General features: G+C 45.6%; 1 protein-coding gene across 3 annotated transcripts in view; it reads right to left on the bottom strand.

Annotated features, from left to right (window-relative positions):
* RGS17 (regulator of G protein signaling 17) overlaps positions 1–25,247 on the bottom strand; it is a 141,590-nt gene that overhangs the window by 6,150 nt on the left and 110,193 nt on the right. For all 3 annotated transcript variants that reach the window (XM_068279558.1, XM_068279559.1, XM_068279560.1), the window contains one exon: positions 4,837–5,071. In XM_068279558.1, the coding sequence (XP_068135659.1) occupies positions 4,837–5,071 (235 nt within the window). The remainder of the gene's footprint in view (positions 1–4,836; positions 5,072–25,247) is intronic.

Below are 25,247 nucleotides of genomic sequence, written 5' to 3'. Positions count from 1 at the left end.
AGAAACACACAAATGATCTCTTGAGATTCAAAAGGAAGGCTGTATACAGCCTGCTTGTGTATGAATGTATTTTCTATGTGTGGACATACTGTACATCAACCTACTTCCTGTTTTGGTGGCCATTTTGTTTGTTTATAAACGAACTTTTTAAAACTGTTTTTAACCACTTTTCATGCGGCGAGGAGCGGCGAAATTGTGACAGAGGGTAATAGGAGATGTCCCCTAACGCACTGGTATGTTTACTTTTGTGCGATTTTAACAATACAGATTCTCTTTAAGTTTATCTCCAAGTACCTGAAAATCATTTTTGAGGACCTTCCATCTCCCACTAACTTTGTCATTGGTGCCAATGTGTACCATGACAGCCGGGTCTTCCCCAGCCCCACCCAGTAATCTGTCAATTCTTTCCGCTACATGCCGAACCCGAGCACCCGGGAGGCAACAGACTGTATGGCATTCGCGGTTTCTTCGACAGATTACCCTATCTGTGCGCCTAATAATTGAATCCCCTACCACCAGTACCTGTCTAGCCTTAGCTGCACTCCTATTCCCTTTCTCGTTACAGCAGTCTGCCCCTTGGTTGCTAAGGAGCACATCCTGCTGCAGCATTGCTACTCCTGAATCATCCTCCCCAATATTACGCAAACAAGCATACTTATTAGTGAGGGACAACTCGGGACTAGCCTCCCTGCCACTTTTTCCCCTACCCCTTCTAACTGTGACCCAACTAGCGGCTGCCTCTGCTTCTTGGTCCGGCTGTACTCCACCCTCCTCATCTTCAACGGTTCCATCCAGTGTCTGGATCGTGAGATCCAAGCTCTTCTCCATGTTGTGTATGCTTCTCAGTGTTGCGAGATGCTTATTTAGCTCTGCGACTTCCGCCTCTAACTGAGCAACACGCACACACCCAGGGCAACAGTAAACACCCTCAATCCGCTGATCAAGGCATGCATACATGTTGCAGGATGTACACTGTACAGCATAGTCCAACATGATGACTTTTGTGTGGGGAAAAATTATTTAAAGTAAACTGTGGTGGTAAAAGATGAAATGGGAGAGTGAGTGTAGCTGGGGAGGAGGAAAGGGAGAGTAAGTGAAGTTGGGGAGTGAGTGAAGAGGGGGGGGGGGGGGAGGGGAGGAGGGGGAGGGGGGGGAGGAGGGGGAGGAGGAGGGGAGGGAGGGGTGGAGGAGTGGAGATGGAGTGAGTGAAGTTGGGGTGGAGTCCTCAAAATTTAAAGACTACACCACAACGTGCCTAGCACATTCTAACCAATGCAAAAAACCACAATATTGATTGAAAGTTTTTTTTTTTTTTTTTTTTTGTCCTTACCTACTTCCTCTCACCACTCTCTTTGTGCCTGTGTTGTATTATAATAAAAAGAGCTATTTTTTACTGAAGAAGTGCTGAATCCTTTTTAAGTGTGTAACAAATTCCAAGATACAAAATAAATAACATTCCAAAACACAAAAGGGTTAGAGAGCCCTGCCCTTGTGAAGTTACAATCTACAGTAATGGGGGGGGGGGGGGGGAGAGGTAGGGTAGTATACAATATGCATATGCAATAAATGGAGTGTGTTTTTAGGTTATCTAGTAAGGAGTATAAATCGGCTAGACGTTGGAGGGGGAATTGTCCATAATTAGAGTGTATGCTTGTCTGAAAGAGTTTTGAGGGAGCACTCAAATATTTCAAAGCTTGAAGAGTGGTAGATGTGTTTTGGAAGGGGATTCCAGAGGAAGGGTAAGGCACGTGAGAAATCTTGTATACGTGAATGCGAGGAGATAATTCTAGAGGAGGACTAAAGAAGGTCATGTGCAGATCTGAGATTACGATTGAGTTGGCACCTGGAAAATATTGAGAAGATGTACAGAGGAAAGAGATTGTGGAGAGTTTTGTATGTTAGAATTAAGAGTTTGAAATGGATGCTCTGGTTAATTGGTAGCCATTGAAGAGCTTGACAGAGAGGAGCAGCAGAGGAAGAGTAAAGGTGCATACACACGCACTACGGCCGCCAACGACGGGTCCGTCAGACCCTCCCACTGGGCGGACTTTCAGGCGATAGTAGCGTGTGTGTACGCACTGTCGGTGGACTGATAAGGCTGTTTCTGAGCGATCCGCTCAGCGAATCGATCAGAAAAAGCCTTATCAGTCTGCCGACAGCGCGTACACATGCGCTACTGTCGTCTGAAAGTCCGCCTAGCGGGAGGGTCTGACGGACCCGTCGTTGGCGGCCGTAGTGCGTGTGTACGCACTTTTAGAAGAAAGATGAATGAGTCGGGCAGCTGAGTTCAGTACAGATTGAAGGGGTGCCAGCTTGTTAGTCAGTAGACCACAAGGTAGCATATTTTTACTATAGTCCAAACAAGATACTATGAGAACATATTTGCGTGTGTGCGTTAAGAAGTGCAGTGTCATATATATCTTCATGCTATGAAAAGTAACGTGCACATTGTAATAAAGCTAATACATAAATAAGCTTGGCACCATCCTTAGGTTTATGAAAAGGATCCTGAGACTCTGGCATAGCTAAAGGGGATAGAGGGATGCCTTTTCTCTATTTTGTACATTCCCTTGTTACAACGTGGGCGTTACACATCGTGCATAGTGTAAACTTAAATATAGGCCAGATACTGCAGGAAAGTTGTGCAAAAGGGTTTCTTTCTTTCTCCACTCAACTTTCTATCCTTGTTAACTGATACAAACCTATTTTCAATACTGCACATAATAATCATACATTATCTGTATTGTATTGCAAAACAAAGTTTGGTGCGGTCAATTAAACATATTATAAAAAATAGGCCAAAAATATACCCGTTTTTAAAAACCAACCCCCCCCCCCCCAAAAAAAAAACCCAGGTGATTCTGGAAGCAACATGTAACTTCCAGGATCGTTTTTCATGGCTTCCTCTTGAGGAGGAGGGGGCAGGGCTAAAAAACGACAAGTCCACCTGAAGCCGCTGCATGCGTACAGAAAAGCATTTAGATGAGATACTGTGGCTGTGGGACACCCATGTGAACAGGAGAACAAAGTTACAATTTCCAAGTACTTGAAATACCATTTGGCTAGGTTGGGATATTCTATCAACATTTCTCGCAGCAAACAAAAGTTTGAAAGGGTATGTATGGTTATGCAAAAACCGCATAAAAAACATAGAACCCAGTTTATGACTACATATAATGTCTGTAAGATGGATACCATTGATTGAGAATATCTCAGAGCTTGAAGAATATAGGAGAGTCGAAGGAATGAAGCTACAAATTCAGGCATGACTGTAAATTATGCATTATAACCACAATGTTTTCTGATGTCTTGTTGGTTCATGACAAACCTTAATTTCTTAACATCCGCCTCACGCCAACAGGCGTGAGCGTAGCGACTGCCCCAGGACCGCCTAACACCGATCAGCGTGCAGTCCTGGGGGCGTGTTTTGCTGGGGATTGCGCGTGCTGATGCACATGCATCCCCGCTTGAATGACAGAGTCCGCTCCACCATCAGTCTCCCAGCGGCGATCGCCGCTAGGGACTGTTAGATGGCAAAACCGCTGTTTATTTACACCGTACAGTGCCGCGATCTATGGCAGTGCTGTACTGGGGACAGCCACGTGACACGGCTGTCCCATCTGGAGGCTAGGAAGCGATCCGCTGTGATAGGCTAAAGCCTATAATAGCCGATCGCACTGATTGGCTAGCAGGGGGAGGGAGGGAGGGAGGGGATTTAAAAAAAAAATAGCCATATTTAAAAAAACAAATATTTACAAAAAAATAAACAAATATCCTGGGAGCAATCACAGCCCAAAAACAGAAAGCTCTGTTGGTGGGCAGAAAAGGGGGGTGGGGGGAAATCACTTGTGTGCTGAGTTGTGCGGCCCTGCAGCAAGGCCTTAAAGCTGCAGTGGCCTATTTTGTAAAAAATGGCCTGGTCACTAGGGGAGTTTAAGCCCAGGGTCCTCAGTGGTTAAAGGGTACCTGTAGTCGGTAAAAAATAAAAAAAAGTTAGATACTTACCTCTGTAGGGAGAAGCCTCCTAAATAGTTTAGAGGCTTTGCCAATCCTTCAAAGATTCTCTGTTCTTCTGCTGGGACCCTCTAAACAATATTCAGCAGTAATGTTAAATATTGCTGACAGCCGCGCTCCCCACCATGTGGCCGCACAGTGCAGGTGCGAAGCTCTGACAATGCATGTGCAGTTACATGGAACCACTTGTACACTGCTTTTCTATCCATACAGGAGCAGCTCCATGCTACTGTGTAGGTGTGAAGCCACTGGTGCCTGGGCAGTGTGACCATGCTCATACATGAAGGGAAGCAAGGTCGCAAAGATAAAGAGGTTCCCGACAAGCAGCGGATGGGTTGTGAAGGATTGGTGAAGCCTCCAGAGCATCCTGAGGCTTTCCTCTAACTTTTACTTTAATAAGTAGCTACATTCCCCCCCCCCCCCCCAACTGCTTTAAATTAAACCAGAGCTGACTACATAGAAAAAATCAATAGTTACCCGGGGCTTCCTCCAGCCACATAAGCACGTCTGAGCCCCTCGCTATTCTCCCACGGTCTGCTGTTCAGCCGTGATCAGCCCTGGTAACAGACTCAGTCGCATCAGTGAGGGTCTTCTGTGCATGCGCGCGAGGTCCATGCATGCACAGTAGACCCATACTGGACCCAACTGAACTTGTTACCAGGGCTCATCGCGGCTGAACAGCAGGACGACAAGAGGAGGGCAAGGGGCTCAGACGTGCTAAAGGAAGCCCCGGGTAAGTATCAATTTTTGCTATGCACTCGGCTCTGGTACACTTTAAGTATCCCATTAAATTACTTTTGCATTATGTCAAATAAACAGTACCTCTTTTGGTGACAGTATAGATATATAATCTTCATATATAGTCCTAGCCTTTTCTCCAATCAGCTTCTTGTTTTGTTCATTCTTCAAGTCTTCACACGCCAACCAGAAGAGGAGATTTTCTTCACTGTATTCTGTACGTAAAAATTCTCGGAAGAGATTTCTTCCAGCAGGACTTTTCATCATTTTGTCAAAATTGTGAGACCAAGATTGGATTTCCTCAGCAGTAGGGCTTTTGCTGAAAGTCAAAACAATTTATTAATATCATTCACCATGCATTGGTAACATTCTCATTAACAATTACTCTTTTAAAAATATACATTAAATTTTAACCCTTGTTCCTGATTCATCCACTTCACTCCAATCCAATCTCCAGTCAAAGAGAGCCTCTTAAAATCTCCTTTATCCTCTAATGAAGATAAATTATAACTGAATGGCAAATTGCACATGTATAGCCCTTCCGTAACTCCAGCATTAGAGATACAGGAAAGGATGAGGCCATTTTCTTAAAGGGGGTGGGGGCTTCACTTCGGAGCCTGCTAGATAGGGGTGCCAGTGATATGTATAGCATATGCAATTTACCAATATTCTACTATCTACATGCCCACATCTCCACAGCACCCATTTTAAATGGTAGTCCAAACATAGTGGGATTATTGTGATTTACATGTACCAAGGCACCAAGTAATGCCTCAAAAAGGGATTTTTGTTTAACCACTTGAGGACCGTAGGCTTACACCCCCCTAGTGACCAGGCAATTTTTTTTACAAATTAGGCCCCTGCAGCTTTAAGGGCTCGCTGCAGGGCCGTACAACTTAGCACACACGTGATCCTCCTCCCCCTTTTCTGCCCACCAACAGAGCTTTCTGTTAGTGGGCTATGATCGCTCCCAGGATGTTTTTTTTTTTTTTTATATTTATTGTGGGTTATTTTTCAAATAAATAAACCTATGTTATTATTTTTATAACCCTCTCTCCCTCCCTCCCGCCGCCAGCCTATGACAGCAATCGGCTGTCATAGGCATTAGCCTATGAGAGCCGATTGCTCCTATCTCCCCCAGAGGGACAGTCGTGTCACACGGCTGTCCCCAGTACAGCGCTGCCTTAGATCGCAGTGCTGTACAGTGTAAATAGACAGCGGTTTCGCCGTCTAACAGTCTGCTAGCCGCAATTGCCGCTGGCTCTGTCATTCAAGTGGAGATTCACATGCATTAGCATGTGCGATCTCCTGCAAAACCCCGCCCCAGGACTTGACGCCAATTGGTGTTAGGCTGGGGCTGCCGCTGGGTTCCTGGGGCTGCCGCCGGGTTCACACCCATCGTTTAGTAGTTAAATGGTTCTTGTAGATATTTGTACATTCTTAAACTTGAACATTTAGCTCATTTGATTTGTTTTGTTTATATGAAGTAAAGAAAGAACACACTGCAGCTGATTGAGTTGATTGAACAATATTCCGGTAAGCTACAGTACCCTGCACACATATTACCAGCGGGTTACTGCATGCCTAATTTATACAAACAGCGTGGGACTTACCTCACTTGTGAGCATGTGCATTATGAATAAGCACCTCTTGCTAAGTACCATGGCTGGTTTAGTATATTTCCTCAGTCATCGCAGCTTAAAAAGTTTTCCATGGTGCTGCATAGGAAAAAGAATGTGCTCGTAACCCACCCCCCTTGAGACTGTTTTTGTTGTTGTTGCTTAATTAACAAATGGAAAAACATCAGATTTGAGCAGCTGGCAGATTTATTTGATATAACGAAATCCCAGCTCTCCTGTACATGTAACAGTAAATAGGCCTTAAAAGACACCTGTAGTATTCAGGCCTTAAAGAACACCTGTAGTGAGAGGAATATGCCATATTTATTTCCTTTTAAACAATACCAGTTGCCTGGCAGCTCTGCTGATCTGTTTGGCTGAAGTAGTGACTGAATAACACCAGAAACAAGCATACAGCTCATCTTGTCACATATGTTAATAATGTCAGAAACACCTGGTATGCTGCATGCTTGTTCAGGGTATGTGGCTAAAAGTATTAGAGGCAGAGGATCAGCAGGGCAGCCAGGCAACTGGTATTGCTTAAAATGAAATAAATATGGCAGTCTCCTTATCCCTTTTTCTTCAGTAGTCCTTTAAAAAGGATACCTGAGCTGTAATGTCCTGATGGAATAGTGGTTACAGGCATGTGTGGACAGTCCTTATTCTGTTTACCGCACCTCACGTTCCTTGCCATCTTCCTCTGTTCATCTGTACAAGGCCCATTAGCGAGTCGGCCAAGTGGTGCACTACTGCCCATGTGCTGTCTCGGGTATCCTTTAACGGGACCCTGAGCACTCGCTGAAAATGAAATAGTGACTTATCTGGGGCTTCCTCCAGCCCACCGTAGGCTGCAAGGTCCCCCGGCATCGTCCTGTCTCTTCTTCCGGTCCCGGCTGGCGGCTCCGTTATGGGACGACTTCTGCCCGAAGTAGTCAGGGCTGCTCCCCGCTTCCTCAATTCACGGCATCACGCCAGCCGACTATGCGTCATCACGCCGGCCAGCATGAGAGTCCTGCGCATGTGCAGTTCTGTAATATTGAATCGTGCATGCGCAGCACTCCCACGCCGGCTGGCGTGATGATGCGTAGTCGGCCAGCATGATTACGCAAATTGAGGAAGCGGGGAGCAGCCCTGACGACTTCAGACAGAAGTCGTCCCATAACGGAGCCACCAGCCGGGACCGGGAGAGGAGCCAGGAGGGCGCCGGAGGACCTCTCGGCCTACAGTGCGCTGGAGGAAGCCCCAGGTAAGTCCCTATTTCATTTTTAATGAATGCTTAAGGTCCCTTTAACCCAGACTTTATGCCACTAGATGTGATCAATGAGGTTACAATTTTTCTGACTGACATGCAAAATGCCTGCAGCTTGTTTTTGGGCCAATCCAAATCTGCAGTTAGGGCATTGGGAAAAACGTGATTGCAGCTCCACCTTGATTGCGATTTTGAGTTAAAAATGCCCTTACTGCTCAATTCTAATAAATACAATGTGCATTACAATTGCATGCAAGTTGGAAAATATTTCACCTTGTTGATCAGCTTTATAAAGCTGCCCATTAATGGTACAATTTTGATCAGATGTGATCTTTCGATGAACTTTTTATGATAGTAAGTAATCGGAAGATAATTATAAATTGTTCCCATAAACTGGTCAATTAGGGCATTTTCTCTCTTCTGATATGATCATAAAATCCAACTTTTGGATTGATTAAATTTTCTGTTCCAGTCGACCAAAGAATTGTTTCACATACATTTTTGCCATACACTGCACAGTTTTCTGTGCAATTCAATCATAAAAAGTGTGTTCCAGAGATCGCATCTGATGAAAAAATTATACCATCAACCTTAACCACTTCACAGCTTCAGTACAGTATATCTACTCCCCTGCAGACTTCATCTAACCGCCCAGGGGAGTAAATATACGTACTCCCGCTGCTACCACTGCTGAAAGCGCTCCCGCTTATGTGTGCGCTCGTTCATGTTGCCATCTACCCGCCAGGAGATCAATAAATGGGAAAGCAATTCCTAATCATTGATCTAAGTCCCCGTAGCAATTATCGGCGTCTTTTATGAGAAGCTGCACGATCATTCTAATAAATAAAAGTTTCCCATCCTCAGTACACTTCCTGTAAGCATACACATTTTGCTTACAGGACGTATAAAAAAAAAAAAAACTGAGGCCATCTTGTGGCCAAATAGTAAAACTACATCTAAAAGTATTTTTTTTTAAATGCAAAGACCTGTTTTTACATTTTAAATTAACCCCTTACCTCCCACACTCCCCAATAGTTACCAACATTTATTTTTTTTGTGAAAAAATACAATGAAATAAATTTACAATTATAAAAAATGCATAAATAGTTTTCTTAGGGACTGAACTTTTATAATATGTATGTCAAGACGGTATAATACTGTTACTTTATAAATTATGGGCTTTTTATTGATGATGGATGCAAAACTGAAAAAAAATGCATCTTTATTTCCTAGTAAAATATTGGCGCCAGACATTGTGATACGGACATCATTTAAATGGTGTAATAACCGGTACAAATGGGCACATAAATTACGTTGATTTTAATTACGGTAGCATGCATTATTTAAAAATTATAATGGCCGAAAACTGAAAAATAAGGATTTTTTTCAAATTTTTTTCTTATTTTTCCATTAAAAAACATTTAGAATAAAATAATTCTTGGCATAATGTACCACCCAAAGTAAGCCTAATTAGTGATAAAAAAACCCACATTTAACACATTTCATTCTGATAAGTAGAGATAAAGTTATTGGCAAATGAATGGAAGTGTGAGAAAGCGCGGAGGAGCCGCCGCCATGAGCCAGCGGCAGGCGGCTCCTTCCGCACACAGCGGCCACTCGCACGGAGAGGCAGCCGCCTCCTCGCATCATGAGGCGGCTGTCTCCGTGCAGCACATGACGGAGCGCGGTGAAACCGCCGCGTTGGACGCGGCGGTTAGCGCGCATGTCCCCGCTGCGGAGACACCGCAGAGCGGGGCTGCTGTGGCTGGGACTCGTAGTCCCTCAAGGTTTAGAGTGACGCGCGCGCACTCAGACAAGTTTTATGACGTCCAGGAGGGAGTCAGCTGATCAGGCAGGTCAGCTGACTCTAGCTCCATTCCCCATTGGTCCAGCAATCAGGGAGGTGCTGGGGGACACCTAGGTGTATATATACTGCTGGCTGTTCACTTGTGGCTTGTCTGGCGTTGCGATCACATATGTGGGAGCACCCAGATCCGTAGTCAGATCCGCAAGTGTGTCGGGACCAGCTGGAGCTGTAATCCTACACTTAGCTAGATTTTGATAGCTAAAGTACTAGTTTGATTGTGATTATCTGTTGTGACTTTTGCCTGCCTTGACTATCCTCCTGAACTCTGACTTTGCACCTCGTTATTTCTGATACCCCGTTGCCGAACCCTGCCTGTACTCTGACTCCACCTCTGCCTCCTGATTTTGTACCCCGACATATCTGACACCCCGTTGCCGAACCCTGCCTGTACTTTGACTCCGCCTTTGCCAACTGATATTGTACTTTATCTGTCCGTCTGTATACGACCCGGCTTGTCCGACCTCGAGAACCGACCTCACGATTGGAGGCGGTTCCCCGTTCTGTTAGTGACACTTCCGCCTGAGTGTCACTTTCGGACTTCCCTTCCCACTGTCAGTCTGATTCCTCCCGTCTTGGAGAGCTCAGATCTGCGGAAGGAATCTGTGCAGTACTCCTTGCTGCACTGAGGCTTGTCCTCTGTATTACTGTTGCACCAATCACAACACTCCACTCAGGTGAACAGAGGTTAGCTAGTTTATTGGATTATCGGTGATACTGCAGATCACATATAATCTGGTATACGTCTGTATTCCCTGTGATACTGCAGATCACTGGTAATCGGACCTCTCTGTGCTTCACCGATCGTTACAGAACGCCAGACCACAAAACAGATGGAATCACGCGCTGATCCTCTGACTGTGCTTGCCACTTCGGTGGATAACATTCATCAAGCACTGGGCCAGCACAAAGCCTTAATTGATGCCTTATCAGGCTCTGTGAAAACCCTCCAGACGTCAGTGGATTCAGTACGATCCCCTCATAGTGATGACATACGTATGCCTGTACCTGATAAGTTTTCCGGCCACAAGTCTGACTTCCGGAATTTCAGGAGTAGAGTGTTGTCGTATTTCGAGTTGAGACCCCGATCCTCGGGGACTGAGACCCAACGGGTCATCTTTATAAAAACTTTGTTGACTGGGGACTCCCAGTCCTGGGCATATAACCTGTCTCCTACCGATACCGCTCTGACCTCGGTAGAGGAATTCTTTAAGGCCATGGCCATAATCTATGACGACCCTGACCTTGCTGCGTCCTCAGAGCGGAAGCTCAAACTTTTGCGGCAAGGCAGAGGTTCGGTCGAGGATTATGCGGCAGAGTTCCGTAGGTGGTCAGTCACCTCTAGATTTGATAACTTTGCTCTAATGGACTACTTTTTGTCTGGGTTGTCGGAGGAGGTCTCCGACTTAATGTTAACTATACCCGAGCCCAAAACAGTTGATGAGGCCATATCATCGGCCATTCGAGTAGATCGCAGGCTACGCCATCAGAGGCAGGCCAGGGGCAGTCACCGTGTCAGGGTGACTTCGTACGCGGCACCGGTTGCTGCATCCTCTGTAACAGCATCTCCGCCTGTCTCACCCTTTCCGGCCTTGCCTCCACCTGAACCGATGCAAATTGGTCGATCAAAACTGACCCAGGTGGAGCGAAGGCGGAGGATGACGGAACAATTGTGCCTATATTGTGCAGAGGCAGGGCATAGGGTGCGAAACTGCCCTAACAGGGCGGGAAACGGGTCTGCCTAGGAGTAGTGGGGGGTGACACCCTAGGCACACAAACCTCACCCCTTAAAGAAAGAAAATTACTTCTCCCTTGTACGGTCACATGGGATGATAAGTCTGTTGCCACTGAAGCTTTTATTGACTCTGGCTCAGCGGCTAACTTTATGAACTTTGAGTTTGCTCAGGAGTTGGGTCTACCACTCACTCCCGTGAGACCCCCCATTCAGGTCACGGCAGTGGACGATTCCCCTTTGCAGCGGAATCGTGCCCTGTCGCAAACTCCGCTTGTGAAACTCACTATAGGGGTATTGCACGGGGAACGGTTACAATTTTTTGTTTTACACATGTCAACCTCCACTATTATCCTAGGCATGCCATGGTTGCAGGTTCATTCTCCACGGATAGACTGGGCCACAGGGCAGTTGACAGCATGATCACCTCATTGTTTTCGGCAGTGTTTGGGGAGGCTGACATTGGGTCTAACTAAGGTGCAGGTGGAAGGTATACCGGAACAATACTCAGATTATGCCGATGTGTTTTGTTCCAAGGCCGCGGATAAATTACCCCCGCACCGCCCATTTGACTGTCCCATTGACCTTCGTTCTGGTTGTATGCCTCCTCGAGGCCATTTATATAACTTATCTGGCCCCGAGAAACTCGCCATGCAGGAGTACATCCGTGAGAACTTGGCCAAGGGCTTCATTAGGCCGTCCCGGTCACCCGCTGGGGCAGGCTTCTTTTTTGTTAAGAAAAAAGACGGGGGTTTACGGCCTTGTATCGATTATCGTGGCCTCAACAAAATCACAGTGAAGAATCGCTACCCGTTGCCACTTATAGACGATTTGTTCACACAGGTCACAGAGGCTAGGATATTTTCAAAACTGGACTTACGGGGGGCATACAATCTGGTGCGCATAAGAAAGGGCGACGAATGGAAGACGGCCTTCAATACTCCGGATGGGCATTACGCGTACAGGGTGATGCCCTTTGGGTTATGTAATGCCCCGGGCCGTCTTCCAGGAACTCATCAATGAGGTTTTTCGGGAGGTGTTGGGAAAGTTCGTCTTAGTCTATTTAGACGACATCCTTATTTTTTCTAACAACCTCTCGGAACACAGAACCCATGTCAGGATTGTATTAGACAAACTGAGGCAGAATCTGTTATATGCCAAACTCGAGAAATGTATTTTTGAGGTCACGTCGGTTGCCTTTCTGGGGTATATAATCTCCACCTCAGGTCTGTCTATAGACCCTGCCAAGGTCTCCGCGGTCCTGGAGTGGCCGCAGCCGGTGGGGTTAAAATCGCTACAATGGTTCTTGGGGTTTGCGAACTATTATAGAAGGTTTATAAAGGGGTACTCCACAGTAGTCGCCAATCTCACTAGCCTTACTAAAAAAGGGGCAGACACCACTCATTGGCCTCCCGAGGCCTTACAGGCTTTTTCTAAGTTAAAAGGGTTGTTCTGCTCAGCACCCATACTCAGACACGTGGACACTTCTTTCCCGTTTATTGTTGAGGTAGACGCCTCGGAGGTCGGGGTGGGGGCTGTGCTGTCCCAGCGTTCTGGTCTCCAGGGTAGATTACACCCGTGTGCCTATTTTTCCCGAAGGTTCTCTCCGGCAGAGAGAAACTACGATATAGGCAACAGGGAGCTCCTAGCCATCAAATTGGCCTTCGAAGAGTGGCGTCATTGGTTGGAGGGAGCTGAGCACACTATCACGGTCTATACCGACCACAAGAATCTGGAATACATCGAGGGGGCTAAAAGGTTAAGCCCAAGGCAGGCTCAATGGTCGCTATTTTTCTCGAGATTTACATTTTTGATCACGTATACGCCAGGTAGTAAGAATACCAAGGCAGACGCACTCTCTAGGTGTTTTGAGCCGGAGACAGCACAGCCCTCTGTTCCCGAGACCATTGTCCCACGAAGAGTGGTGTTAGCCGCTACTGAGACTTGGGAGGACTGGAAAGAGACTTTGAGTCCTTTTCAGCAGGATATCCCGGAAGGGAAACCAGACGGGGTGTTGTTTGTCCCGTTACCATTCCGTCTCCAGATCTTGGAGATGGTCCACTCTCATAAAAATGCGGGACATCCTGGAGCGTCTAGAACGCAAGATCTCGTGGCCATATGTGCATGGTGGCCTTCGCTAGCTGCAAAGAGTTTGTCAGGGAATGTGCGGTGTGCGCAAAAAGCAGGCCCTCCCGGCTGGCATCTATTGGTACTTTGCAGCCTTTGCCCACCCCGAGTGAACCATGGACCCACTTGTCCATGGATTTTGTGGGAGAGCTTCCGAGATCTGAAGGCATGTCAGTTATCTGGGTGGTGGTCGACCGTTTTAGTAAGATGGCCCACTTCGTGCCCCTGAAAGGACTCCCCTCGGCCCAGGAACTGGCCGATTTATTTATCACCCATGTCTTCAGACTGCATGGCATTCCAGAAGACATAGTATCTGATCGGGGAGTCCAGTTCGTTTCAAAATTTTGGAGGGCATTCTGTCATCAAATGGGCATGAAATTGTCGTTTTCCTCGGGGTACCACCCACAGACAAATGGCCAGACGGAGAGGGTCAACCAATCCTTAGAGCAATTTTTGAGATGTTACGTTGCCGAGGCGCTGAGTGATTGGGTTAAATACTTACCTTATGCAGAATTTGCCCACAATAACTTAAAGAGTTCTTCCTCAGGTTTCTGTCCATTTCAGATTGTGACAGGTAAACTGCCTAAATTCTCTCCATTGCCAGTTGCATCCACTCCGTTCCCAGCCTTGGAGGCTTGGCAAAGGTCATTTAAGGACATGTGGTGGACCATCAAGAATAATCTCGTTAAAGCATTTCAGAGTCAGAAAGGTCAGGCTGACAAGAGACGCTCGTTAGAGTGGAAATTCCAACCAGGAGATTTGGTTTGGGTGTCAACCCGTCACCTGACCCTGAAACAACCCTCTGACAAACTTGGTCCCAGGTTCGTGGGTCCATTCCCAGTTACTAGGAAGATCAACGATGTCACATATACCGTTGATCTTCCCACCAGCATGCGTGGAGTGAGGTCCTTCCACGTTTCACTTCTCAAACCCGCAGTCCAGGTGGGCCCCACTCCTCCTCCTCCTGTCTTAGTCGATGCCCAACCCGAGTATGAGGTGGAGAAGATCATAGACTCACGTACTGTACAAAACTCTGTGCAGTATCTCGTACATTGGAAGGGGTACGGCATTGAGGAGAGGCAATGGGTACCTGGGAACCGCATGCATGCGGACGAGTTAGTGAGAGAATTTCATGCTGTACATCCAGAAAAACCTGGAAGGAGCTGTCCGGAGTCCACTCCTCGGGGGGGGGGGGGGTACTGTGAGAAAGCGCGGAGGAGCCGCCGCCATGAGCCAGCGGCAGGCGGCTCCTTCCGTACACAGCGGCCACTCGCACGGAGAGGCAGCCGCCTCCTCGCATTATGAGGCGGCTGTCTCCGTGCAGCACATGACGGAGCGCGGTGAAACCGCCGCGTTGGACGCGGCGGTTAGCGCGCATGTCCCCGCTGCGGAGACACCGCAGAGTGGGGCTGCTGTGGCTGGGACTCGTAGTCCCTCAAGGTTTAGAGTGACGCGCGCACGCGCACTCAGACAAGTTTTATGACGTCCAGGAGGGAGTCAGCTGATCAGGCAGGTCAGCTGACTCTAGCTCCGTTCCCCATTGGTCCAGCAATCAGGGAGGTGCTGGGGGACACCTAGGTGTATATATACTGCTGGCTGTTCACTTGTGGCTTGTCTGGCGTTGCGATCACATATGTGGGAGCACCCAGATCCGTAGTCAGATCCGCAAGTGTGCCGGGACCAGCTGGAGCTGTAATCCTACACTTAGCTAGATTTTGATAGCTAAAGTACTAGTTTGATTGTGATTATCTGTTGTGACTTTTGCCTGCCTTGACTATCCTCCTGAACTCTGACTTTGCACCTCGTTATTTCTGATACCCCGTTGCCGAACCCTGCCTGTACTCTGACTCCGCCTCTGCCTCCTGATTTTGTACCCCGACATATCTGACACCCCGTTGCCGAACCCTGCCTGTACTTTGACTCCGCCTTTGCCAACTGATATTGTACTTTATCTGTCCGTCTGTATACGACCCGGCTTGTCCGACCTCGAGAACCGACCTCACGATTGGAGGCGGTTCCCCGTCCTGTTAGTGACACTTCCGCCTGAGTGTCACTTTCGGACTTCCCTTCCCACTGTCAGTCTGACTCCTCCCGTCTTGGAGAGCTCAGATCTGCGGAAGGAATCTGTGCAGTTCTCCTTGCTGCACTGAGGCTTGTCCTCTGTATTACTGTTGCACCAATCACAACACTCCACTCAGGTGAACAGAGGTTAGCTAGTTTATTGGATTATCGGTGATACTGCAGATCACATATAATCTGGTATACGTCTGTATTCCCTGTGATACTGCAGATCACTGGTAATCGGACCTCTCTGTGCTTCACCGATCGTTACAGGAAGGAGCTGAAAGGTAAAAATTGCTTGGATGCTGAAGGGGTAAAACCCCTCAGTTGTGAAGTGGTTAAGATGCATGAGATGCAGTTGCAAAGTTTTTATGAATCTCTTATTAATGCAAAAAAAATCCTTGAGTCCTACGGGAGAAAAGCGCTTTACAAATGTTATTTGTTGTTGTTGTTGTTGTAAATGTGGAGTTCAAGTGAAGGCAGCAAAAATCATTCAAAATGACAAACGTCTCAGAAAAATGGGAGACTGGACAAATGGGAATGAATTGTGTCTATAATCTAATAATGACAATATTATTCTCATGCATCATGCCAACAAATAATATAGTAAATGCAGAAAAAAGTGAGAATTGGCTCTTGGGTGCATGAGAAAATTGCTTTATTAATATACAAAATCACCTAAAACTATCCACTAAGACATATAAATGTAAATACAGAAAAAGGAACCCCCTAAAAACACACGCTCATATTCCCCTGGCAGCAATGATTGAGAGTACTGAGGCTGCAGTCCTCATACTCTACAAAAGAGAGTCTTCCTCTGGAGATAATAGATCAGAGATCTGCAATATAGTTCACTGTGATACGATTGCGATGCACACCCAAACTATTGTAGGAAGTGAATCATTCCAGAGGGCATGTTGTAATCGAAAAATGCCAGGCATCAACAGAAGGGCAAAAGTGGAAGCCACATGAATGCTTGTTAGTGCAGAGAGTGTGATGGCATAACCATAGCACATTTGAAACGGATGGCAGCACAAGAAAGCTAAGCTCGACCAATCATGGAGCAGATGATATTCGCCTGTGTGTTGGCTGGACAGGTTGTGATGAGTCCTGCAACAGGTGAGCAAAGCTGGAGCCAAACAGTGTAAGCAAGCGAAGCAGCAGTTCATGTAAGCCAGCCAAATGGTTGACAACAAGCAGTTGTTAGCCCATGCTAAATCTCTGGATGTCCCCCAATTGCAGGGAAATGAGATGATGGGCTTATGTGAGTAAGCATGAAATAGCCAATGGACACAGTCTGATATATGCCCTGTGGTGGGCTATAGTTACCGGTCCAATGAGCATGCCTCATTCACTTATGGCGGCTATGCACACGCAGTGGTGGTTTGCCCCTGTCCGTTCAAGTGCTGCAGTGTTGGGGTTATGCCCTTATGTCCACTGCTGTTTATATATATATATATATATATATATATATATATATATATATATATATATATATATATATATATATATACACACATACACTTTATTTATTTTCATGATTGATAATTATTTTTGGGCTAGTCTTCGTTTCAATTATAATTATTTATTTATTTATTTTTTTGTTTCTCTCTAAGCCGTGTTCCGCTATGCTCTACCCGTCTCTCGCCCACTTTCTCTGCTCTGGGCGCTGTTTCTGCAGTATGCGTTTCAGGGACGCTCTTGGCGTTTCCTGTCTCGCTTCTATGGAGCGTGATTGGTCGAGCTTGGCTTTCTTGTGCTGCCATCCGTTTCAAAAGTGCAATGGTTATGCCATCACACTCTCTGCACTAACAAGCATTCATGTGGCTTCCACTTTTGCCCTTCTGTTGATGCCTGGCATTTTTCGATTACAACATGCCCTCTGGAATTATTCACTTCCTACAATAGTTTGGGTGTGCTTCGCAATCGTATCACAGTGAACTATATTGCAGATCTCTGATCTATTATCTCCAGAGGAAGACTCTCTTTTGTAGAGTATGAGGACTGCAGCCTCAGTACTCTCAATCATTGCTGCCAGGGGAATATGAGCGTGTGTTTTTAGGCGGTTCCTTTTTCTGTATTTACATTTATATGTCTTAGTGGATTGTTTAGGTGATTTTGTATATTAATAAAGCAATTTGTATTTTCTCATGCACCCAAGAGCCAATTCTCACTTTTTTCTGCATTTACTTAAAGAGTAACTGTCAGGCTGCAGAAGCTAATTTAAACCTCTATTCTCCTGTGTTAAACAGTTTAGACAGAAGCCAAAAGACATTACTAAAGATAAAAATCTCTCTTACATTTAATGTGTGCTTATCACCAAAGCTAAGCTCCTAAGGAGGACGCAAGCCGCATTCCATACTGCAAAGCATTCTGGGGCCCTCCCCTCGGCTGCTAAGGAGAAGACGGGATCAAGTTTCAGCAGCTTCTAAACTCACAGCACAGATAAATCTCCGGGAAGAGTTCTCTGCAGGAGTCCGCTATTGTTCCTAGCCACATGGCTCATTAATATTCACTGCACACTGTGTTATTCTGTACAAGCTGTTCTGTGATCAGAAGCAGGCAGGACATGACGACACATTTGGCTTCACAAACATGGAGCCTGCCATGGGCTGTCAGGAGCATCATTCTCTGCATATACTATATAAAAATTCTGTGAAATCCAAACGTGGACAGTGAAATGCATATGTAATGTAAGTACAGCCAATCTTTAGCTACTGATATATGTGTTTATTTTCTCTGAGACCTTATACCTAACAGCTCCTCTTTAAGAAGTTTGCTGCATCCACCCATATTGAGAGCTTACCATTTACATAACTGACCACCTTCTAATGTCTGTTGGCTCTTTAATTTGTGACATTATAGTGGATATATATTTATATAACAACTATTCATCCTATAGTTATGTTCTAATAAACCTAAGATACATTGTAATATTTAAATATTAAGTCATACATGTAAACCATTGTAACAAAATGCATTTCTAACCGTTACTGGCAATTCATACGGTATAATTGCTGCATATTGGTAGTTGGTAGAAACTACTTTCCCAGTCTTCTTTTCAGTTGGCACATAGCTGAAGGTCTTGCCTTGTAAACATATATTTGATTCCCAAGGAACACTTAGTTAAAAATAGCTGTTTTAAACTGTCTGATTTCAGATTGCTGGCTGCTGCTGTATGAGATTAAACCATAATTTGGCTACAGGCCCAAATACAAACGTGCTTTACCTTCCCAAATCATGAGGATTTCCCAGAGTCAGATGCTGTGGGAATCTTTGTAAATTGGAGGCATGATGTGTGCCACTGTGCGTTCTATGCAATGAGGAGTTATAAATGAAGTAAATCTGTCATGAATTCTATGACTCTTAGTCATTTTTTAACATCTATAGACAAAGGTCCCTCTTGAACCCTGGCCTGCATTCTACTTCTAGGGCAAAGAGAAATAAACTATTTCACATCAATGTGAGTGACTGCACTAGAACTAAAATACAGTTCAGGAGCACCAACGCTTCTATTTAAAGAGGAACTCCAGTGAAAATAATGTAATAAAAAAGTGCTTAATTTTTTACAATAATTATGTATAAATGATTTAGTCAGTGTTTGCCCATTGTAAAATCTTTCCTCTCTCTGATGTACATTCAGACATTTATGACATGGTAACATTATTACTGCTGGCAGGTTATGTCACTGGAAGTAGCTGCTGCTTGCTTTTTTGGCAGTTGGAAACAGCTGTTATTTCCCACAATGCAACAAGGGTCCCACAGTGTGATGTCAGGACCTCAGAGCTGTGAGGCACTGACATCACACTGTGGGAGGGGTTTCACCACAAAATCAGTCATACAGAACCCCCTGAATCAGTTTGAGAAAAGGAATGGATTTCTAAAGGGGGTATCAGCTACTGATTGGGATGAAGTTCAATTCTTAGTTACGTCATCTCTTTAAACTCTTTCTCTTTATTTAAAGTGGAATAAAACTCTGACATAACAATTAATAAAAAATTGTTTTCCTACTTTTTATTACCCATACAGTTATCATATTTGCTTTTATGCTCAAGTAATATTGTCTGTTCACAAATTCCCAAATACAGTTTTTCTGCTCTTAAAGCTGCCATTTCATTTTGCTGCATAGCTGCTATATTTATATATTAACATCTATCTAGTGATCACGTCTCAGCCCCCTCTGCTTCCCAACTTTCCTTCCCAGCTTTCCTTTCTGACAAAAGAATGTAAACAAAAGATAATGTTATCACCTCTTCTGAAAAAGCCAGACACGTTCCACTTAAGCAAAGTGTTGTGTTTAACTGTTTGAATGCTGTTCTGCTACATTTTTTGAGGTAGTAGATTTTATGCTGTAAATTATCTTTTAGAACAAAAAGAAAATGCTGAGTTTCATACCATTTTAACCCGTTAACGACTGCTTAACACCAATTGGCGTGAGCAGCGCGGCAGCCCCAGGACCACTCCATGCCAATTGCTGTGAAGTGCTGGGGGGTGGAGATTGCAGGGGATCGCACAAGCCGATGCGTGTGCATCCCTGCTTAAATGACGCTCCGTCATCAGTCTCCCAATCTCTGTTGGTGGGCAGAAAAGGGGGGGGGGAATCTTTTGTGTACTGAGTTGTATGGCCCTGCAGCGAGCCCTTGAAGCTGCAGTGCCCTATTTTTTAAAAAATGGCCTGGTCACTAGGGGGGTTAAAGACCACGGTCCTCAAGAGGTTAAAGGACAACTATCAAAGTTAACTGAACTTCCAAATGCTTCATATATTTCAAGTAATTAGAATCAGAATCAGAATAATTTATTTCGCCAAGTACAACGGGAGTTGTACCCGGAATTATTTTTGGCACATACAAGGTCGGTGATGGTACAGTATCAGACATGCAGTAGATATACACTTGTTAGGCATAACACATGCAGCATAGTATACAGAGTAGGCATATACAAAGCAACAAAAACTGGAGGGGTCCTAGTGTTGTGTGAGCGGAGCTGCCTGCCTCATTGGCGGCGCTCAACAACTACGCAGCAACTCGGATGGCCCCGTAATGTCCGACAGTACCTAGAGAAGGAGAGAAAAGAAAGAAGAAAGGGAGAGAGAAAGGAATAGAGAGAGAGAGAGAGAGAGAGAGAGAGAGAGAGAGAGAGAATGAGAAGCAGAAGAATTGTTAGGCTAGAGAGAGGCAGAGTTCAGAGAGACCTGCTGTCCAGCTGGTTGATGGTGTGGGTGGAGGATCCCATGGCTGCACAAATCCATCCCCCAGCTGCGGCCTGGTAGCATTTTGAGCGAGGGGGGACCCGGTGGTGGAGGGCAGGAGGTTCCTTGGGAGACCCCTTTGGGATTGCAGTGTCACCTGGCCGGTTAGTGTCCTTGCGTGTGCTTGAGATTGCTGGCTCCCTGACTTCCCTGGTAGCGGCGGCGGTGTTGTCCCGATGCGGAGGTCTGCACCACGTGGGTGGCGGCCTCAGCTGATGCAGCTCCGGAGGTGGTTTGCTGATTGGGTGTCTTCCCTTGCGGTGGCTGCCATGCTGAAGGTTGAAGAGGGCACAGCAAGCAGCCGCAGCTCCATCTGGGGGAGCGACGGCATCTCCACTTGTGTGGCTGCCCTGGGAGTAGAGTGTTGTGGGTGGCGGCATCAGGCCCTCTGTGGCCGCGGTGGAGGAGCGGCCATGCTCCTATGGTGGAGTAGTAGCAGAGATCAGGCCGCTTCTGCCCGTGTAGTGATCCCCGTGCTCCGTCTTGACGTCTGGGCTCCTAGGCAACAGCGGCGCCGCAGCCCACGTGGTGGAAGGGATCCGGCTGCTGGGTCAGGGTAGCCAATCCAAAGGGCTAGCGGGGCGGCCAGCGGCCTGCATGGTGTCGTCTCCCTTGGCTGGTATGTGTGAAGGACGGGTGCCCCTCCTCTGGGTCACGAGCTGCGGTGCTGTGGTGGGACGGGTGGTGATGCCGATGGTCTGGAGGAAGCGGTGGAAGAGCAGTCCGAGTCACTTCTTCATGCCTGCGCACTGCACGTGGGCCCGGACACCTGATTCTTTTGCCGACCTGCAGCCCGTGGTGCGTGGCAGGAGCAGAGCAAGACCAACGCGCCCATGTCCTCCGCAACCTGCCTCATGTGTAGAAGCTCAGAGGTGAGTGGAGGTTACAGATAAAAAAGATAAAAAAGTAGAAAAGACCGGAGCCCTGTGGCCGTGGCGTCCTAGTCCGGCGCCATCTTGCACGTTTATAATAGCAATATAAAAGCTTTTTTTATATTTTCATAACTTATTTCAAGAAAATATGGCATTTACTGAGAGCAGTTTTATCTGTGGGCATTACTATGAAGGTCTGCAACATCCCCAGCAAACCTAGCATAAAAAAACAGTCCTTACTGGCTGTATTCCTGTGCCTGAAATGTTTACAGAATAGCAGAAAGCAGAGATACAGCATCAAAACCCGTAAATAGTATGTAATAACTCTTTGGCTGTGAGTTCTGTGTGCCTGATCCTGTGTCTTTGCTTCATGCAGTTTTAAAGTAAACAGTCAGGAAGTGCTCATTCTGAATGGTGGGTGTAATCATCCAAGAACAGGAATAAAGTAAGGGTCCTTCTCTTTAGATCATTTCTCTGTAGTGTAAAATCTACCATATGATCTATGAGAAAGCAGTGTATGTGGGCAGGGCAGAAACAAGCAGTAAATCATTCCTCTGTGAATAATCACACAGAAGTGGCACCTTCTTGTACGTGGTACAGTCTTGGTATCAACACCGACTCAATAAGCAGGGCTCTGATACACAAGGCACACAGGCTGTGATAAAAGACTTCTGAAAAGCCTTCTATTGTTACTTGCTAATAGCTCTATAGATATATGGGGGGAATTACATTTTCTTTGATAGTTGTCCTTTAAATTGAATCCAAGACAAACCTCGGGTAAAACAACAGATACTTACATAAGAAGAGGGGAGCCTCTGGATACTGCCTTAGGGTCATGGTCATAAATCTGACAAGCTCTTGTCAGATTCATTCTGGAGGTCCACATGTGCTAGGCAGGAAGTACATCACTGGGATTCCCGTAGGTCTCTGCATAAGCGACACACTGTGCTCTATCATCTACACTATGTGCGTCACCCATAGACGCGCTGTTGCCCTTGAGGCAACAAATATACTGATACTTTCGGATACTTTTAGTGCACTACAAGGGATCACAATAAGTGTTGAAGTCTTCATAGATTTTCATTGTGGAAAAATACGGTAACGCAATGCAGGTTTACCCAGCTACTGTAAAAGGGGCCTTAGTTTTACTTTAAACATATGTCTGTATCAAGCTGATTTTCAATTAAACATTTTTAAAAAGTAAATTAAACCAATGATTTCAAAGTACCGATCCTTGCCAGGTGACATGCCTCCTATGTGTGCACAAGGCTTAAAGAGAAACCATAACCAAGGATTGAACTTCATCCCAATCAGTAGCTGATACCCACTTTCCCATGAGAAATATTTTCCTTTTCACAAACTGATCATCAGGGGGCTCTGTATGGCTGATATTGTGGTGAAACCTCTTACACAGTGTGATGTCAGGACCATGGTTCTGACATCACATTGTGGGAGCCTTGTTGCATTGTGGGAAATAAAAGCTGTTTGCAGCTGTTTCCAACTGCCAAAAAAGCAAGCAGCATCTCCTTCCACTAACATCACCTGCAGCAGTAAAATGTCACCATGTGATAAATGTCAGAATGTAAATAAGGAAGAGGAAAGATTTTACAATGGGCAAACACTGACTAAATCATTGATACATAATTATTGTAAAAATAAAGCACTTTTTATTACATTATTTTCACTGGCGTTCCACTTTAGGTCACAAACTTTCAGGGCCAGAGCTACCATAGGAAAAAGTGATCAATTGCCCCAGGGCCCCAGCGCCTGTAGGGGCCTCCAATGTGTCCCTCCCAAATCTTAACTGTTGCTCCCCGGGGACTCTGCAGAGTCTGTTAAGTTGGGAGGTGATTGGGGGAGGGTCAGCAGCCAGCTCAGGGACCCAGGAGGGAAATTTGGCTGCAACAAAGGACCTCTAATTACGCTTTTTGGTCGGGGTGTCTGTTGGGGGGGCCCCCAGGCTAATTTTGCCCTAGGGCCCAATTGTTACTTGAACCGGCCCTGCAGACTTTGCAGGACAGTAGCTGCAGGAATTGTGCTATGTCTTTTGAATCAAGGCCCATTGGCACTATTTTAAAGAGTGAGGTTCAGCCACAAGTGCAGCAGCATATGGAGTTTCTGACATTTGTCCTCTGACAAGGTTTCCATATACATGCAATTATCACCCACATTTGAAACAAATCTCTACTGGAGGATTGTGTATTTGGCTGATAAAAATATTTTGTTTTATTCTTATAATATATTTCTGGTAGCAGATGAATGTTCAATGTCATCCATTTCAGCTGACCAAAGCATTAGAACATGGTTACCAAGTTCAACTCTTTCCTTTCTGATAAACAAGGTTACTTCCTTTTTTTTTAACAGCCAAAATGGAAATGCTTAGCTAAGCAATTACCTGACTGTGATAGCTGTACACTGTATAATAAATATATTGAGAATTAGGGATGATGTTCAGTGGCGTAGCTAAGGAGCTGTGGGCCCCGATGCAAGTCTTACAATGGGACCCCCTAAGCACTCTATACATAACAATTGATACGGTGCACCAAAAGCTGCCAATGGCAACTACCGTGTCAGAGGTGCAAAAAGGGGATGGGGAACAGTGTGCTAATGATTACCTCTATTCAAATTATCTATAGAAGTGATTATTATGAGCACAGGACCAATAGAAAGCTAATACTGTAGTTGAGGGAGGGCCTTTCGGGGCCCCTCTGGCCCAAGGGCCCCGATGCGGTCGCTACTTCTGCAACCCCTATTGCTACGCCCCTGATGATGTTCTAAATCCTTCTGATCAGAACTTGAATTTTAAACCAATGCAGACCAGGATGGGGCAGGGGGGGGGGGGGGGGGTTAACTCACTATCGTTGCTGCCTTTGTGTGTTGCCCTCCATGTCGCATTCCAGCTCTCATAAACTTCCTCCTTCCAACTCTGAAGGAGGAAGTATATGCGAACTGGAAAGTGACGTGGAGTGGCAATAATGGTGAGTTAACCCCCCCACCCCACCCCCGCTTTGGATAGTTTTAGTGTGGTATAAACACTGTTTAAATTTTTGCTGACAATAAAATTACTCTAATGCTAGTAACACTCACTAATGATGCAATAGCTGCTAATGTAAATCTAATCTAGAGACCCAGTCAACTTATTTTCTTGTTGTGAATTCTCGCACCTTGGGAGATGCAGGTGCAGGCTGGGTGACTCCCTGGTACTGTCAAAATTGCAAGCGGTTTGAGCATTCGGGCAGCACTTTTTTTTGCACTGAACTATGTGTAGTACCAAGTCTACTTTGAGCTTGCCTTTATTCACTTTCATTTTTTTTTTTAATTGCAACAGTTAAAGGGCCACGTTTGTAAAATTTTAAATATGTACATTTAAAATGTACATTCCTTATGTAAAATGCACTATAACTTTTTTCCTATGTTGCTTTCGCTTACCGTAGGTAGCAGAAATCTGACATGAGAGATTCTCACTATTACCTTTATTCTTTGCTAAAGCAAGCCCCGGAAAGAATCAATACAAACGTGCTGGCTGGCCTTGCTACTTGCTTACACACTATTTTGATAGCTGCACTAAGGTTCTACCATTCAGTAAGTGATTATCTAAATAAAGAAATACCTGAAGACCCCGTATGAGGAGATGGGCTAATCCAAAACCTGTCAGATCTGTCAGATTTTTACTGATAACTGTAAGTGAAAGCAATAAAAGAAAAGAGGAATTTTGTTTTGCAT

Source organism: Hyperolius riggenbachi, chromosome 4 (assembly GCF_040937935.1).
Source record: "Hyperolius riggenbachi isolate aHypRig1 chromosome 4, aHypRig1.pri, whole genome shotgun sequence".
Taxonomy (NCBI): domain Eukaryota; kingdom Metazoa; phylum Chordata; class Amphibia; order Anura; family Hyperoliidae; genus Hyperolius; species Hyperolius riggenbachi.
Note: the sequence above shows the minus strand (reverse complement) of the source record. Positions and strands in the feature narration are given on the sequence as shown.